Source organism: Hypomesus nipponensis, chromosome 2, assembly GCF_054491055.1.
Source record: "Hypomesus nipponensis isolate SF chromosome 2, ASM5449105v1, whole genome shotgun sequence".
Lineage (NCBI taxonomy): Eukaryota > Metazoa > Chordata > Actinopteri > Osmeriformes > Osmeridae > Hypomesus > Hypomesus nipponensis.
In genome coordinates, this window is record NC_140362.1 from 11448270 (window position 1) to 11467447 (window position 19178).

General features: G+C 46.3%; 1 protein-coding gene across 2 annotated transcripts; it reads right to left on the reverse strand.

Moving 5' to 3' along the window:
• Nucleotides 1-1250: 1250 nt before the first annotated feature.
• LOC146300776 (transcriptional repressor p66-beta-like) lies at nt 1251-18430 on the reverse strand. Of its 2 annotated transcripts, none has more exons than XM_084706028.1 (11): nt 18227-18430; nt 8991-9433; nt 8699-8828; nt 7749-7880; nt 7065-7196; nt 6346-6516; nt 5037-5391; nt 4629-4831; nt 4214-4324; nt 3825-4059; nt 1251-3176 (listed from the first exon to the last, which is right to left on the reverse strand). In XM_084706028.1, the coding sequence occupies exons 2-11, from the start codon at nt 9419-9421 to the stop codon at nt 3040-3042; spliced, it is 2037 nt and encodes a 678-aa protein (XP_084562154.1). In that variant the 5' UTR covers nt 9422-9433; nt 18227-18430; the 3' UTR covers nt 1251-3039. The 2 variants fall into 2 exon arrangements, with proteins under 2 accessions (XP_084562154.1, XP_084562146.1); XM_084706020.1 differs by having other exon boundaries at nt 5037-5406.
• Nucleotides 18431-19178: the final 748 nt, after the last annotated feature.

A 19178-nucleotide genomic window follows, 5' to 3' on the forward strand; every position in this document is an offset into this window, starting at 1 on the left:
CAAACAACCATCCAAAATAATGATCCTACTGGATAAGTACTACAAAACAATATACCGAAAGGTGTGAATGCATTTGATAGTAAATAGAAAAGGTAGAATATTAACCCCCACACGTTTTTGCACATTTGTGGCACGGGAATACACAGTGATCACAAAACAAAATGACAAGCTTCACAATATCCATGGCTTTTTGCTTGCACAATGTACACCCATCTTCAATTCATGTGTTGTGCTCCACAAAGGAGTAAAAGCTTATATACATCAAGTCATTATTAATACACCTGTTCAAGCAAGTATTGTATCATTTTGTTTTGTAACTTAGACAAATTCAGTTTATTCAGGTTATACTGTTTTGTATTCATTTTTTTGTTCTTTTTTTTGTTCTTTAATTTTTTTTACAAAAATCTTCAGAAATGAAATTGGATTGACAGTTCAGCAAAAGGTAGTTTTTTATATATATTTAAAACCTTACAAAAATGACATCTGAAAATGATCTTTTCCAAGTGTTATAACTTTTTTCCATAACATTTGTGGATGCATCATCTGGCATAGTTTGGGAAATAGAACAGAGAGAAAAGTTGATGGTAAGGTAGATAGAAGAGATAGCATACACACGACAAAGGACAATTATTAATATCAAACACATAGCATAGAAGACAATGATACATATCAAAAATCTGTGGGGGTAAAAACCACCAAACCGTCACTGTGCTAAAACAGTGATTATTGTGTTTCATCATGTCCTTAGAATAGATTAATTTAATTGGGCTATTTTACCTAAGTGCCACATCCCTTACAAGGGATAAAATAATTTAACGGCAACTAGTGTATACCAGACAGGGATTTCTTTTAGTTATTATGTAGTTAAATTCAGAATAAAAACTCCTAAGAGGCAATTTTTTGCTGTGTATCCAAATATTGCACCTGCTTCTGAAGTTTAACAAGGTTAAATGAAACAGAGGAAAAGGAGATCTTGACCTTAGTGTGAAGCAAAAAGTATGACTACACCGAAGACAATTTCATTAAGAGAAAACTGTGTTGGCAAAATGATAAAGAAAATGGAATAATTCATTTTAACACTGTTGCTCTTCATTTATGAAGCTTCTTGCTCTGAGGGAAAGCACATCTCCTGTATTGTACATACAGTTTCTGGTGGCCTTCACTTCCTTCACTTAGGAATATTGTGCAGACAACACAGACTGAGTGCAACCTGTTAATAATGAATAGAACATTCATATTCGGAACCCATCAAGAATCAAGTCAGACTTTTATTTTGTGGACAGACACACATTCTTGCCTAGAATAGTTTAATTGGAACCTCAAGTGCTCCTTAAAAGTACAATCCTATTCATTGCCATGGCCCATGATGTATACTCTGTAAATGTATTTCTATATAAACAGTTTGATTTAAGTTTGACAGCTGCTAGTTTGTCACACAGTATTTATCGTCATTGAGGCCAAGTACCTTTCAGATACACCACTTCCTCGAATAGACGCTGCAAATATGAGTAGGTTGTAGCTAAGAGCTAGCCACTTTCCCTAAGCCTTACACTGCATAATGGACTTGTACACTAGCAGGTAAAAAAAGTCAGACAATGTAATATTCATATAAAACTTAATCCACAAGTTTATGTCAAAGAAAAGGTAACTCTTACTAGGAAACTCTAGACTTAAAAACAAAAGATAAATAAAAACAAGGGGTTCAACACCTATGTCCCAATTTTATCCCAAAATGTCATATAATAGATCTTCTTCTGAACTTACGTATATCTTTCCTATCCAATTCCTCAACAAGGTTTCCCAGCCAACCAAAATCACCATCCGATGTCTCGTCCAATTAAAAAACTCTGCTAACTGACATCCTTAACAATCCAACGACTTATTACATAATGATGTCACTATCAATCATATTCATCCATTTCTTTTTTCATTTATCTTTCAACATAAAACACTGCAGACTAAAGCACCTGTCCTGACTCAAGTAAAAAAAAACGAGGTGGGATTGCAATGTGGTATCTAAAACTTTAATCTCAAATTAAAACAGGGACCAGTCTCTAAACTCATCTGGGTTCATTGGCCTTTCTCTGTTTTAGGTGTATCCACGTTTCAACAGTCACTTCATGAAGTATTGCTATGAACAAGTTCCCAAGATCTAAAACATTGTATCTTTCAACAAATCATTGGAGTTTTATTTCCTCCTCCTTCTGCACCTAAACTCCCAAGCTTGTAAGAGGTTTGAGAGAATTTGTGCCAATTAAGCGACCACAAGAATCACCTTTTTAAAACAAAGGTTGGGCTATGTCTGCCAGTCAGGGAGATTCCACCATCTTGAAGACGATGTGTGTAACACCTGGATTCCACCTCGAAATGTTGGGGGCCCAGTTGAGTGAAGCCAGATAAGGAGAGATTCGACAATCCGAAAAGACAGTGTAATTCTTGGGGAAAAAATTAAGCCATTCCCAGAAATGACAAATAACTGATTTCTTATTTTAAGAAGGCTGGGACCAGACAAAATATTGCTTAAAGAAAAAAAAACAAGCACACGAATACGAAACAAAAATTAACACCCCACTTCTGTCACCCCCGTTATATAGAAACATGGTGACTTGAGGACATCGACGAGTCAGTAGCGGTGAAACGAGAAGGACATCCATTGCACTAAAGACGATTGCATTAACATGGGGACTTTGTATCACGTGTTAAAACGACTGGTCGTTTTAATTAAGAGCGTTATCTTTCATTTATATTTTTTTGTCTTTTTTTGTTTTTTGAGTCATTGATTGTGTTTTTCATACAGGTTAGTTTGGTAGGCACACTAACAGGCACTGCATGCGATGGAGGGTCGAATGGTTACGGGGGCGGGGGGGTGCGTGTTGCAGTACTGCACCAGGATGGGTTGTAGGAAGGAAGGGGTGGAGGAAGGAGTGGTGTGGTTCATATCTGTCCAAGGAGGGACTGGGATATGGAGCAAAGGGTAAGGTGGGGGGGAATCATGTCCAGCAGGATGTGGGGGGGGGGGGCGGGGAGCGTGGTGTGGTTTCATTTCTGTCCAGTGAGGGACTGGGATATGGAGCGAGGGGGGATCATGTCCAGCAGGTACTCCCTCTGGCGGTCAGCTAGACTGGACCCCTTGTGGCCTCCGACATTGCCTGGGTTCAGGTAGGCAATGTTCACCCCTGGAGAGAAGGAGTAGAGAGAGATGGGAGTTAATGGAAGTTGTACACTGACAGAGGTTGGTGGACTCAAAGTACAAAGTGTTTTTTTGTCTTACATCAAATTTCCACTTTGATCAACACCACTAATGCAGCATAAAATCTGTTATTTTAACTAACAAAACTGTTCAATCTGTGCAGGCTTTCTGTTGCTTTGGTAAGAAAAATACAAACCTGAAACTACCTTGATTTATGGCCTCCTATCTACTACCTGTGTGAGGTGTGCCCCTATTGCTCTAAAACAACAAAACTAAACTATAGTGTCATGGCTTCTACAGTCCTATTTATTTATTTTTATCTGAACATATAGCCACTGAGTAAAGGTGAGTTTCTCTCAAGATGGAGGCTTTCCCTATGGGCAAAAAACTTTCCCTATGAACTTCTTATGAGCTAGCTAGCCTGTCACGGTTTGAATCGCCTGACACACAGTTGTAAAATGGAACTTTCATGTCACAGCTCATCCCGTCAGTTTCAACAGGGTGAGTTACAGCTTCCCAAAAGCAGTCAAGCTGATATGGGTCAAAAATAAAGGTATATAATGGGTTCAGGGTGCGATTACCATTCGCACTTCCCAAACCCAACCCTGTGACCCCTCCCCACCCAGCCACTCACCGGGGATGCTGTAGAGCTGGCGCCTGTTGTCATGCTGCTGCTGCTGCTGCTGCTGCTGTGCCCGGCTGTGCCCGCTGGTGCCCGCCTGGCCACAGCGCTTGCCCGTCATGCCCATGAGGCTGCTGGCCACGGAGAGCTGGGAGGCCTGGGCGAAGTTGGACAGGACGCCTCGGGCGGAGCCACTCAGGCTGCGCTGGAGGGAGGCCTGGGACTGGGTCACCTGGGGCTGAGGGGTCTGGCAAGCGAGCGCATGCAGATTAAACATCTCCACATTTAGATCTCCTCCAGGCGCAATGACACGTGTGAGTGTGGGAACATTACGGGACATTGTGAGATTCAGCGTCTGGATGGAGGCCAACAGAAGGCGGTGGCTCCTTGCGATGGCTCACCTGTCTGTGTGTGTGGTGTCGGCTCATGGTCTCAGCCTTGCTCACACTGGGGGATGTCTGGGCAGAGCTGGTGGCGAGAGCAGCCTGGAGCTGGATTCTTTGCTCAATTTCCTACATCAAAAAGCGTTGGGTCGAGTCAGTGAGGTATTCATTTATCATACAGTAGTGACCAATCTTACATAGAGCAAGCAGTTTCAATTCAACAGAGAGCGAGAATATTTATTTTTCCAGCCAATTCATTTACTGGACTGCTATTATAAATGGTATCATAAACAAACAATTGTTGACAAAGTGGTAAACGATTGCTAAGCACTGACTGACAGTCATAAAAAAAAGAGTGTAAGACACTGCTACAGTTATGTCAATCAACCCCAAAGCATCACTCATCACCACAGCAACAACCCCAAAAACGGACCTGCTCCTGCTGCAGGGCTTTGACGAAGGCGTTCTTCAGTCTATTGGTGTGCTCGGCCTTCAAGGCCTTCTTCTGATTGGATGTCATGCAGAGTTCGCACAGAATGCGCCCGCCCTTCTCCTGCTTCCAGTGGGGTGTGAAGTCGGTCTTACACTGGGCGCACATAAAGGGCTCCATAGAAGAGAAGGGCAAGCGGAGTTTCCCTACAAACAGAGACAAATAGGGGCTCATGAACCCTTCAAAATGAGGAAAAGAGGAACAATTTGAGTAAATGAGGTGACAACTGGAGTATCAGGTAGAAAGAGGACCCCCAACCATCGTGGAACCAGCATTCTCAGCATAACAGCACAGACGCTATGCATACTCCCCCAGAGAAGCATTATCAAAACAATGGACTGTTCCTCTTACCCTGGCTGTCGATGACACTCTGCACCACCTCCTCCAGCCCCACCATGTAGATGAACTCGCTGTTGGCCGCCGACGGCAGGAAGTGGAGGAGGGGTGCTGGCGGTTTGGGCGGGGGGATCTCCAGCAGGGTCTTCTCCAGCTGCTTGCGCAGGGCCAGCTTGGCTGCCGCCTGACTGCTGGCCGTGTCGGCCATGGACGCCGCCGCCGCTGCCCCCCCGGGGCTGTGCAGGGAGGAGGGGCTGACCGCTCCCACCCCCGTTACCCCCGTGGCACCGCCCGCCGCCTGCATGTGGGCCAGGTTCATGTACATGGCGGAGGAGGAGGACGAGGAGGAAGAACGCTGGGAGGCCCCCACCTGCTGGTTGGAGGACTGGAATTACATACAGAGAACCAGACACTTGATTTAGAGCAGGGGTGTTCAACCCTGGTCCTCGGGGTGCGCTGTATGTTTTAGATCAGAGGTCTTCAACCCTGGTCCTTAGGGACCCCCTGTCCTGCACGTTTTAGACGTTTCCCTGCTCCAACAAATCAAATCAAATGTATTTGTATAGCCCTTTTTACACGCAAGCATGTCACAGAGGGCTTCACATACGCCCATAGAACTGCCCCTCAACCAACCTAAACCCTCAAGGAAGACAAGGAAAAACTCCCAGAAAAACTCCCAACGGGAGAAAAAATTGAAGAAACCTTGGGAGGAGCAATTCAGAGAGGGATCCCCTCCTCCAGAGACGGTTGGTAAGAGAGAGGAGCTGACACACCTGATTCAAATGAATGGGTCGTTATTTAGTTATGCAGAAGTCTATTAACGACCATTCATTTGCATCAGGTGTGTTGGAGCAGGGAAACATCTAAAAACGTGCAGGACAGGGGGTCCCTGAGGACCAAGGTTGAAGACCTCTGTTTTAGATGTTTCCATGCTCCAACACACCTGATTCAAATGAATGTGTCATTATGAAGCTCTGTGGAAGCCTGATAACGACATATTCATTGGAATCAGGCGTGTTGGAGCAGGAAAACATCTAAAACATACAGGACAGCAGACCCTGAGGACCAGGATTGAACACCCCAGATTTAGATGGTCCATGGAAGCCTTAAGTGAATTAAAATGTCAATATTTAATTCACTTGGTACACAATAAAGTTCATATGGTTCCAACTGATTTCGTTTTTCAAATACAACACATTACCCTCGAAAAGGCACAGATAGCATCAAACCGAGAAAACGAGTTTGCTACGATCCAGGAGGAAAAAACACTGTATCAACATGCGGAAACCTCCTAAAGATGCCTCGGCAAAGCAACTGGACTTGCCTGCTGGTAGCTCACGGCGCTGTTGGCGTTGCCCGTCGGGGTACGCATGCCGCCCTGCTTCTGCATCAGTCTCTGGCCCTGCAGCTGGCCAGGGTTGGGTGCTATGACCCTCTGTGACATCATCATCTGGGACATGGAGCTGTTGGAGGCGGACCTGATGACAGAGTGACCCTGAGCAGGACGAGAAAAGGGGTGAGGAGGAGATTTTGTTTTTAATGGGACTCATCAGTTGAGTGTCAGCCATATAGGCCTTGAAAATATGCCGTTTTATCCACCCCCAAACAAACCTACAGGCTACGTAAATAAATAACGTGATCTACATAAAATATGCACACCCATCAAATTATTTTAGGGGGTTGTAGTTCCTCTTCCAGCCACTAGATGCCACTGCATCACCAGCAACAAGACTCGCAGAATCCAGGAGCTATTTGTAGTGCATTGTGTTCCTCTGACCCAGGCATGTGACAACATGAATATACCCAGTAACTGATAGTGAATTAACAGCATGTGTGAATGACAATCCGAGGTGTAAAATGACCACATCTAGAATCAGTTATACTTCTATGTTTGGTTATCTTCTTGAGTGATCTGGTCCTTCTTAACTGGCAGAACAGAAACAAAATAGGTGGAGCCCTGCCAAGCGTACTCATGTGGCTAGCGAGCACACACAGTAGCTAGAGAGCCAACTGGGCCCAGAGCTGTCCTTGTGGCAGACCCACCTGTGCCAAGCGGAGGTTCTGTGGCTCCGGGGTGTGGAGACCGGGTCGGGCAGTCATCTTGTTCATGCTCTGAGCACTGTGGACAGAAGCTCCGCTCTGAATGGTCGAGGCTGTGTTCTGGACCACAGGGACCTGGGGGTCGGTCAAAGGTTAGAGGTCAAGGTGCAAAGGTTCAAGGGGGGGGGGGGGGGGGTTAGGGTCACAGAATAATTCCAATATTACAAATCATTGGGTTTGGTAATGTCAAAAAGATAATTCTTTTCTTAGAAACTTTAATCAGTTTAATGTGTGGTGGATACTAGCCTATCAATGGCAGAGAATAGCTGATGTTGCCCGGGGAATTTTTAGTCCTTTATGAAAGTGACTGGAGTTTGATTGAGTTTGAGTATTGTGAATTGGTACAGTGAACCAAATGCAAGGGTGAGTAGTGAATGAGTGAGTGGATGAGACACGACGGATGAATGAATGAATGAGTGTCCTAAATAAATGGTTGAGTTTAGATTACAGAAAGAAACCGCAAAAGGGCATGAAGTGGTACAATAGGATGAGTGTACGGAAATGAGGATTAGTGCGTAGAGATGGATGAAGCCTTAGGATAGTGTAAACATGGATGGATGGATATATAGCTTGGTGTATGGATGGATGGATATATAGCTTGGTGTATGAATGGATGGATGAACAGACCTTTTGGACCAGGTTCTCCTTCTGCAACTGGCTCTGCCTCAGCTTCTTCAGCAGCACCAGTCTGGCCTCCTCCAACCTCAGCTCCTCTCTCAGAGACCGGATCATCTTCTGCCTCTCCTCGCCGCTCTTACCCTACCCCCCACACACACGCACACACATTAATATCCTTGACCTGCATGCACAGACACCTGTGCATTTCCCACAAACCACACAGGTGTACAGTGTGCACACACACAGTGTCTGCAGTATGAGGACACACTGACGCCCCAAGTCCCAATCCGGATGACGTTGCGTCGTTTCGAAAAATGGTTTGCTTGTGGGCGTGTTGCCAGCTGTGAGGCAATCAGCTTGGTCTCACCCAAGTTATAGTACTCACCTGTCAATGTTTGAGTTGCTGAGGTGAAGCTACTTCACCAAAATAAGGTAGCCAGTAGCCTTGCTTATGATGATGAAACGGGTCAAAACGCATAAGTGCAGCCAGACCTACTGGTTATTCCACACGAATAGGCTAAACTCAATTATTACCATCAAGTGAAATGTAGGGGCGAGTGGGGTCATATCATTCAGGAAATCCCGAAACTACTCTCATTAGCTTTTCCTTCATCCACATTGCTCTGGGTAGTAGAAGCGAGTGGTAAGGAAACCGAAGGGTCAACGTCGCAGTCAACGTCGCAGTCAACGTCGCAGTCCCCGCAGACGTCCTGTATGTTTATTGGTGTCTGCGTGGCTTCGCGCTGCGTTCATTTGCATAACGTTGCGTTTCCTCAACTTTTTCCCTGCGTCGCGACCTGGCTCCGCACCGCAAGCAATCCCAGCATGCTTTGCACTGCGAATTGCTCGCGTCCACATTGATCGCCAGGCAACCCGCGTTCAGTGGGGCCTTGGATGTTATCCATCTCCATACAATGTTGACCATATCTTCATAATAAAAGTCATGCACACACACACACCTTGAACATCTCTAGGTTGGCCGTCCTCAGTCGCTCCTCCCCTCTGCTGGGCCCTCTGGGGCTGGACGCCTCGTTGTCTGACAGGACGATGACGTCAGGGGATGGGGTGAGGCGTTCTCTGTCCGTGTCACTGGGGGTTACACGCACAGTAGGAAATGTATACAATTATAACTCTGTATAGCACAGTCAATGACATTTTTCGTACCTAAAAGTACCTGGGCCTTTTTTCTTTTGCCCGAGCACAAACTCCCCGACCCAGACCCCTCTCCCTTCTCTTTCCCCCTCCACTCACCCTCTCTTGGCGCTCATATCCACCGGCTCCTCCCCCATGTTCTCCTTCCCACTCTTTCCCAACATGGCGTGGTGGGACACGCCCGCCGCCGGGCCCCTCAGGGTCCCATTAGTCCTCTCGTCGTAGGCCCCGCCCCCCAGCCCCGACGAGCTGTGGTGGTGACCCTTGACCTCGGCCATGCCGGCCGCGGCGGCGGCGGCGTTGAGCCCCACCAATCCGGCGGCCTCGAAGCCGGCCAGGTCCTTGCGTTTCAGGTAAGCCAGCATCTTGAGGCGCTCCATGGCCTGGTGGCCCTCCATCTTGATGCGCTTGGACAGCAGCTCGTCGCGCTCTGCGGCGGGCCCCGGGCCGTGGGACGAAGACGAGGAGGAGGAGTCCAGGCCTCGCTTCAGCAGGCTCAGGCGCACAGCCTCCTCGTTCAGCCTCTCCATGACTGGACTGGACTGGAGGGAGGAAGTGGGGGGGGAAACAGAGGGGTGACAAAGGTGAGTGGAAAAGGGAGGAATGAGATGCGCGCGAGAGAGAGAGATCGAGAGATGGGGAGGTTGGATTTTGTTTGATGGAGGAGAGGTCGAGGGAAGAGAAAGACGGGTAAACACTTAGTTGAAATAACAGACCGTTCCAAGTCTTCCCCTCTTCTTTGTTCAAATGATATCAAACCGTCCCTTTTGGCATCCCCCCCCCCCTCCCCACACACACACACACACACACACAGATGTCAAACACCCACTCAATCCCCTCACGGTTCACCTTTCCTACGGCAGAGCGACAGTGAAGAAGAGCCTGTCGTGCTTTTCTCCAGCGGGGAGGCGAACGGGATGACAAGTCTACTGCTCCGCGCTCACACCCCCACCATATTGTTTGCTTTGCCACCTCAGACAGCGCTAACAGTTAGCTGTCATCGCCCCTGTCCGGTATCCTCACTCTCATAGGAGTCTGACACGACACCAAGGCTCGTCCCCGGCACCTTATTCCTTCCCTCGACCACTTGTCTTAGGTTTCAAAAAGGGAGAATCGTGCCAACGAGCCGCCCTCCGGTCTCACACCCAACGTAGGAGGTTGAGACACAGAGGTGCGATGGTTTTAGGATGGCTAAAGTCATTAATATTTGTATGATTCATATCGTTTCAGTCAGGAAAGCGTATACGGCAAACTGTCATCGTTTTTTCCCCAACAACAAAAAAATGAAGACTCTGCTCAAAGTGCCACTCCCCGCCGGAGGGATGCATTGCACTGCCATGACAACAATAAAGACAGGAAACAGGACGTTGGCGCGCCTGGCACATGTAAAGCAGAGCATAACTGAAGCAGATAAGGGCTGGGGGGAAGAATGCATTGGTGTGTATGTGTGCGTTCACGTGTGTGTGTGTGTGTGTGTGGGGGGGGGGGGGGGAGGTGCAATTAGCAACCATTAAAACCAAACTGTGTTCATATTCCGTATAGTATAGAAATGTGATGTCATCCGTCAACAGTCTTATTGGATTTGGATATTCTCAAATGTCCATCAAACCTACAGAACAGGATCTGAACAGTCCTTTAAAATGGCTGGCAAAGTATGGAATGAACAACACATAGTTCCCTGACCTCTTCCGCCCTATACAAGTTGAATGAGAGGGTAATGTGATATGTACCTAGTACAGAACATGCTTGAGGGCTTGATGCATGTATGCTTATGGATATATACGGTATCGCTAGTGTGTGTCTGTGTGTGTGTGTGTGTGTGTGAACAGCTTACTGCAGTGAGCTACAGGCTCAGACACATGATGACTTAAACAGGCACACACATGTGCAACCGTAGGGTGAGCGGGTTCATGTGTTCTATACAGCGACAGTATCAAACCCTGCATTGGTTAAGTGCCTGTATCACAGTGTGTGTGTATATGTGTGCGTGTTTCAATCCGACTGCATTAGACACACTTGGTTGAATCATCGGGTTGAGAGGGTTGGTTGAGGATGCAGCGGGAGAAGCAGCATAGGTTGCACCGCAGGGAGCTAGTTTGCCCTGCAACTTGGGCCAATGATACGCATTAAGACTAGGAAGAGTGATGGGGATTGGCTAGGAGGGAGTAGGGGGAGGTGGGAGGGCTGGGGTGGCAAGGGACTAGGATGGTGGACTGGTTATAATTAGAGCACAATGCCTCGTTAGGTGGAGATAGAAGCACTCTTGTACACTCATACACATACATGCGGACGCACACACACAAAAGAGGTATATCCAAGACACACTCACGACAACGACATACAGCACGTTCACGCACATGCTAATGAGGACGACCTTACACGCATAAACACAATACTGTACTGTGTGCCTGTTCTTACTCACGCAGCCACACAACCCCCCCCCCCCCCACACACACACACACACACACACAATACTGTACTGTGTGCCTGTTCATACACATGCAGCCACACACACGAACTGCATGCTTTTTAGTACAGCTCTGTGATTTACAGTACACTATCCGTAGTAGTTATGAGTCATGGAAGTTACCATTTCCTTTGTAGGGGCATACAGTAAAACAGAAAAGGCCTATATATGCCAAAGCTTTGACTCGAACCACCCACCTAGGGGGGCGGGGGGGAGAGAGAGAGAGAGAGAGAGAGAGCAAGAGAGACTACCAAGCCAATCAGTTGAGTGTATCTGTGTGTGCGTGTGTGTCTTTAGCTCCAGCCCAGCACCTCTTGACCACCCCCCCCACCCCCCATCCTCATTCCTTCTTACATAATATGATGACTGTAGCCCTGCAACACACACCAGACTCTCTCTCTGTGTCCCTGCCCCGTCTATACCCATCTCTTATACGTGTGCTGCGGCCACATACATCCACTCACACGTGTACATGCAGTGTGCACACGTCGGCAGTACTTTTATACTCACGCGTGCACACACGCACACATGCACGCACGCACGCACCTCTGGGCCTGCAGCCAGACAACACAAGAGTCAGACTCCTCCATACCGCGAGAAGAGGAGGAGGGAGAAGAAAGAGGTGCTAAGATGGAGGGGATGGTAAACGAGAGAGCTGATCAGCATAAGCAACGACACACACACACACGATAGCGCGCACACACACACACACCGATACATCAAGATTCCCCCGAGCTCCACACACCTATTCTTTTCAACACGGAGTTCAGCTACCTCTGGTATGATTTTACCACCCGTTAAACAAATAAATCACAAAGGAATTTTTTTTTTTTTTTTTTTTTTTGCTCTTCCTATGACCAGCTCCTTGGATAAAACACCCACACACACTCAACACAAAAAAAAGAAAAATTGTGTAGATTTGTATGACATCAAGGTAAAAGGCAGCCGTGAGATGGAATATCCTTGGGCAGTCTTGGATATGAAGACAATACATTGCAGATGGGTACAGTTCTAGGGAAGGTAAAGATTTGTACAGTACAATCTTCAGCCATGCACAGCCCTGCACAAAACACACATGCGTGTGCACGCGCGCACACCACAGCACATCCGTACATTTGACCATGCATACGAGCGTGCAAAACGCCCAAGCACACACACACACACGAGAGACCATGCCAACATAAGGCTCCTTTGTTCCTTTTCCCTCAACCCCCACTCCTCCTCCTCCATTTTACTACAGTTGTGCGATGCCAACAAAGCCCCCGTATAAACACTCACTCCCCCTCCCCCTCCTGACTCCACTTCCCTCCACCCATCCCTCCAAAAACACAGGAGGGGAGCAAAAAGAGAAACTTTTTTGTGGAGGGGGGGCGGGGGGGTAGTAAAAGTATGCTGCGTAGTTGCATTTTCAGGACCCCTGAGGGACAAAGTGACGAATATGGGCTTTTGTTGCTGAATTGTTAGCAATACAAGTCTGTCTCCGGGGCTTTGATTTCTAAAGGGGATAACAGTATGGGAATACTGTACGTGCTCGGGTTGTGAGTCTGCGTTTGTCGCGGTGTGGGTCTGGGACTGCGGTAATGAGGAAATATTACATTTAGGCATATCACTTGTACGGCTGTAGGCTTACTGGATCGCCCGTTATATGGAGCAAAATCCCAAACAGCTTGTGAAACGGAACCAAAGCCAATGCGATTGTCAGCGTTCCCTGTCTGTCCATGAGACCACCCTGTAAAACGCGCCGCCGCGTGACTGAACCACTGGAATACGCCATCTTCCAAACACATCTCACCCTGTCGATAGGGAAAACCGTGGTTGTGTGCAGTGACATCAAAAAGGAGGTGCTGACTATCCACCATTGTCTCTACATTCCCTCAGGGGATGCAGTAACCAGATGGAAGATCTCCACATCACGCTGCCTGACAGGGCCGTAACATGCAGCTTGAGGTTGGGGAGATAAGCTGTGAGTCAGACTTCCAAAGCTTTTAGTACTGCGTAAGACTATGACGAAATGAGTTCTCCCCTAGAAGGAGCAGCAAGCTAAATGAAATGAGCAGCTAGCCGAGATGGTGCGACGGCAGGAAGATGAATCCGGAAGGAGGTTTATAGCTTGCGCCCTGAGCGGGTTAGGAGGTGACACCCAGGCCCGGTCATTTCTCAACACACAGGAGCATCCTTCGCTCCTACCTCGCCGAAGGAGGTGGTGAGTTGGACACGTTCACAGCTATTCTGGACAAAGCTAAGACATGCAGCCCAGATAGCCTCCAGCTCAGTTTCACACTCGTTGCCAGCTGTGAATACTCAAGTAGCATGTGATACAGGCACTGACATATGCACTTGAATGAAATCATTCAAGACACAATGATGACCAATGTTGAAAGAATTAGGACTAATGGCTTGTTCTAAAGGGTTCCCTGACCATGTGTGTTCCCAAAGGTGTGCTCCAAGATTCTGGAACCCAACGGTTTTGTCTCAACAGCACCCCACCACACCACAATAGGTTCACACAAAATGAGCTTTGAATATGACCCAAAGGGTATAGTTTTTTTTTTTTTTTACATAAAAACCTGGCCTCCAATCAACACATTCGCATTTATCGTCAAGATGGTTCCTCCAGTGTAGGCATTATCGGTACACCAAAGATTCAACAAAGAGAATACTCTTTCTAATTCAACCCAATAATCGTAGGAAGCACACTGTGTGGATGTGAGGACACAACAGAATCATTAGCACGGCCTCAAGTCTCCCCCTATCTCATTAGCCGTAGCCCGAGGAAGACTATTGATTTGGAGGAAAGCGAAAAACACGAGGACATCGTGTTGATGGCACAGCTGCAGTCTCCAACCAATAGCCTTTCATCACCATCAACCCACACGAGCGCATGCATGGACACACACACACACACACACACACACACACACACACTACTGAGTGGGTACAGAGAGTTCCTGACATTAATGAGAATGATCAGGAAACAGTGGCCATGGTAACCAAGTGGTGAGCGCTGGTCGTCTTAAACATGTGAAAACCTGGGAAGTTGCTGTCCAAGTTCTTATTAAACCAGCGTTTAAACCGATCCGCAGTAAAACACTACAGCCATAAGTCTGGCGCCAGGCCCACAGACATACAGGACACACACACACACATACACATTTAGGAGGTATCAAATAATGTGATCTCCACATTCCAAACACACAGCCTATACTCCATGCAAACACTAACACAGACACCCACCCATCCTCCTGCACCCCACCCCACGTAACAATAGTTAGACGCGCAGGTCTTCATCACACAACACTTATCACCCGGTTGCCAAGGCAACCGTGGCCTGTCTATTTATAGACCGCACCACTAATCAATTTAATTTCTGCGGTTGCCTAAGGGAGGGAGGGAGAAGGTGCAGGGGACAAAGGGAGCAAAAGGAGGAGATGGAAACATGTCAGAGGGAGGGAGGCACAGGGTCACGCTGCGTACAGGAGAGAAAGGGTTTCGTCTTGAACCGTGGGGGTTCAGGTGCTACTGTGCACGACGCAACAAAGACGGCAGACTACGGTGAGGACTGACAGACGTCAGCCATCGCTCAGCTGGAGCGTGAATGGACATTGAGGAATGAGCAGTGGGACGGATGTCCGACCGGGCCACCTTGCCCATTTCTAGTCCATGCACAGCATCGTGTTTTGATCGATGTCCATATATTAACAATCCCAAAACGATCATCGATCAGTAAATCAAACCCCTTTCTTTTTCAAAAAGAAAAACATGTCCCAGAGATGTTCTGGGGTTGTAAAACCGTTGCCTTTCGAAGACAACCAAACACTTCCATAGACACCACATTGTGACATTCACCACTACAGAAGAGGGGCAGTGTCTCAGACTTGCCCCCACCTGTCCCTTTAAGAGCAGGAGAGTCCCCCATTCTCTCTCTCACTCTCTCTCTCTCTCTCTCTCTCTGTCTCCCTCTCTCCCCCCATGGTGCCAAGCAGAGTCCTAAAGCGCCAGCCAGTCTGAGCCGGTTTGTAACCTCAGGATATGGAATTATCTCTTAATGTGTAGCCCTTCATGACATCACACACACAGAGACAGAGACGGAGACGGAGACGGAAACAGAGACAGGGATGTGGGGTGGTCGATCACTAACAAAGTTGGAGGAGGTACACTGTAAAGTGGAACCGCTACTTGCTTGGTACCAAAATGGTGGAGAAACAAACATGTGTACCATGTGACCTGTATTCATCCTCCGAACTAGACCAAAAAAAAAAGATATCACTATCTTTGCAAATGCACCTGTGCACAACCAAACGCCACTTTCATAACCTTGAGGTCGGTCGCCTGTGCAACAACAAGCCTCTTGTCAACAGAACATATGCCCAAGGCCAAGTCAGATCAATACTCTAATGTATTCGTTTCTTTTCTCCACATTTACATGTAGTCATTTAGCAGACGCTCTTATCCAGAGCGACTTACAGTAAGTACAGGGACATTCCCCTGAGGCAAATAGGGTGAACTGCCTTGCCCAAGGACACAACGTAATTTGGCTCGGCCGTGAATTGAACTGGCGACCTTCAGATTACTAGTCCGATTCCCTAACCGCTCAGCCACCTGACTCCCCTGACATTTCTCACCTGCTCTCATTTACCTATAGTGAAGGAAAGGTCTGGTGTAAGCAGCCTCGCAGAACTCTCACAGCTGGGCTGGAGTTGGTGGTACCTTAAGCTCATGAAAAGCTTGGAAGTTTAAGACCTACGTGTGTTCCCAATGTCACCCACAGGGATACCCGCAATGTTCCGGGACCCTCAGGTCACCCGTTACGCATTCTACCAGTTACCCAGTTCATGATGTACGACCACATGCCTGCCTGTGTGCATGTGATCTCTCATGTCAGTGTGGCACAGTGTTGAACTGACCAGCAGGGTAGTCCAGTCAGGTTCAGGTGTACTGTACATTGTACTGTACATCAGAACTCACAAAATGTGTGTTTTGAGTGAAAGCATTTGGCACTTTTGAAGGGACTGTGATGGAACTAACTGGGTGAAACCAGTGACCCTTCTCTAGGAAATACCTTTAGAAATCCACAGTGTGCTTAACATGTCTGTGTAATACAATCCACAGACGGAGGACGATCTTACACAACGCTTCTTTAACAGGTGAATCATCTTTCTTTATCAAGCTTGGCTCACTGTCTCGTAACCTGAAAGGACGAAGACGTAGAAGACTGTAACAATGGCTGATGGGCTATACTGACAGACAGAAAGAGTCTGTGTCAGTGTCAGGATCAACAAGCCACAACCACCTTTATTGAGTGCACCTTATACAGTGGCATCTCTACTTCTAGCAACAGTCACAAAAGCACTGAGCTGTAGAGGACACACTCACTTTCACCTGGCAAGGTCAATAACACAGTGGCCTTAAAAGAGAAAAGTAAGTAGGAAGGAGAGCTCAAACAAAGGCAAACATGCTATTTTGGGTTGCACATGCACCAAATACAATGAACATTGCTTTAGACAACACATGAGAGTTGTTGTCAGTGCGCAATTTAAGAGCAGAGGCTGATGTACAAATGCACAGACCCTGATGCTTTTAAGTGAAACAACTACCAATCTTGTGACACTGTGATACACTGATATCACTGACAATAAAAAGCAGTGGGAAGTTGCTTGTATGTACATTTTTTGGGTAAGGGAACTGCTTATTCGACTTTAAAATGTAGTGGAGGCTTTATCAAACAATTATGATAATAAGAAATGGATAGAACTGTTGGTTCCATGCTAATTCCTACATTAAATGTAATTGTTCATAAAAAAAGTGAAATCCACTACTGTGAAAGATAGTCCTCTGTGAAAACGTGACACAGGTCAAGTTCATAGACCCACATGCATTGAGCTATGTCTTGACAATTATAGGTTGAAAACATCATATATTTTAATAATTATGACTTTATTATTATTTATTACTTTATGGTATGCTTCCAAGTGACAACATTGAAATGGTAATTGTAATGCTCCTGAAAATAGCAGCAATAGGAAACTATGTAAAATGCTAACTTGAAACAACATGACTATATAATGTTGCCAAAATTATAAAAAAAACATAATAAACCCCAAAACATTTTCAACTGAAAGGGATGTAAGTGACCCTTAAGAGTCATTAAAGTCATGCATTCACTAATATATGCAACACCAGTTGTCATCGAAAACCAGGGTGGCCATTTGCATGCATACGAAACAAGTTGAGAGGGTGAACACGTCTTCACTTACGTAAATGGCTGATGCATTTTGAATTCATTTTATTGTATGACATCTGCACACACAACACTTCGTGTCGCCTCCTTCCAAAGCTCACCCCGAAATAACACCGAGTTTCAGAAACTCGATTGTAAACGTAAAAATTGTGCAGACACATTTTTTACCATTAAATGTATGACCGCATTTTGGTATGAACACCGACACCACGAAGACGTAGCTATTTTCCGACCAATCTCCAGGGTTAACCCCAAGGGACTCGAGATTAAACAATAAAGCGGATTCCTTTCTGTATCAATATGATCACCGCGCGCAATATAATTTATTGCTATATTGTAAACAACTTTGAACGTGGCAACATCAACTGCTTCTTTGTATATTCTGTAGAATTAACACATGTTTATTGTCTAATTTTGGAACTAAAAATATAACGGTGGCAAGGAACAGCTACTGTATCAAATAGGTATACTCAGTAGTGTACCGTTATTTCAGTATCATCTCATCCTGCATTGCCACTTCGCAAGGGCTCAGTATTTTGATACCATATAACATACATAATCTAAATCGGGCATTGAGGTTTTTAGTTCAACTTCAGTTCAGATAGGCCGCGGCTCAATCCTCGGTCTCACCTGACTCGCCTTCACCCCGCAGGTTCCACTGGCTTCGGGTTTGGCTTTGGGATCCTGGGGCGCAGCAGTAACTCCTTACAACCAGTCAGTCCCCAGCACCGGCAAGCAATACAAAAGCGCTGATTGGGTCTCGACAAGCTCTCATGCTCCCAGTCCGTAAGCAGACAGACAAATTATTGGTCCGTGGTTGTGTCGTTGACGCGCCTCCACTGAAGGTGTGAGTTGTTGTCTAGGAGGGAGGGGAGAAAAAGCGGCGAGTATATGAACCAGAAAGAGATGCCCATCGTTGTCGACAATGCAATTCTAATGCCATTTGAATGGGCCCATAAAAGCATCCTCCTATCTTACAATAACTTACAACTCATCAGCTTTTATGTTTATACTTGCGACAAACTTTTTAAGTAATATATTTATTTATGAGTTTATTTGGTTAATTATGTTCCATTTATACTTATCTAATAGAACACCATTCATTAATTTATCTTTTATTCAAACACCCTATTGGTGCGTAAGCAAAGTATTGGACTAAACATAAAATATTTGATTTAAAACAAAAATGTGCCTTATCAGTTTTAATGAAGTGTCCACCAAGACCAAATTAGATGACAATTTGAAACAGACTGGTCTTTTTGTCTTTCAAATAGTATTGATATAATTTGCGCATTTATAAATAATTTGATTGGTTGCAAATCTATTGTCCTCTCTAAGATCAGTCTACTCGAGTAGGGTTCGATGGCATCAGTTGACCTCACTTCCAACTGCGCCCTCTGGCGGGGACATGGCAGTCTGCGGGTACAAATTACAGTATCAGTGGACGCATCACCCACCATACTAGCGTTAACCACTGCCAATCCAGAAACACTTTTAAGTGGAGATCCATGGCGGGTTTTGTTAGACACCAGTTTGTGGAACTCACTGGGTAAATGGGCATGTGCTAAAACGGTTTGCATCT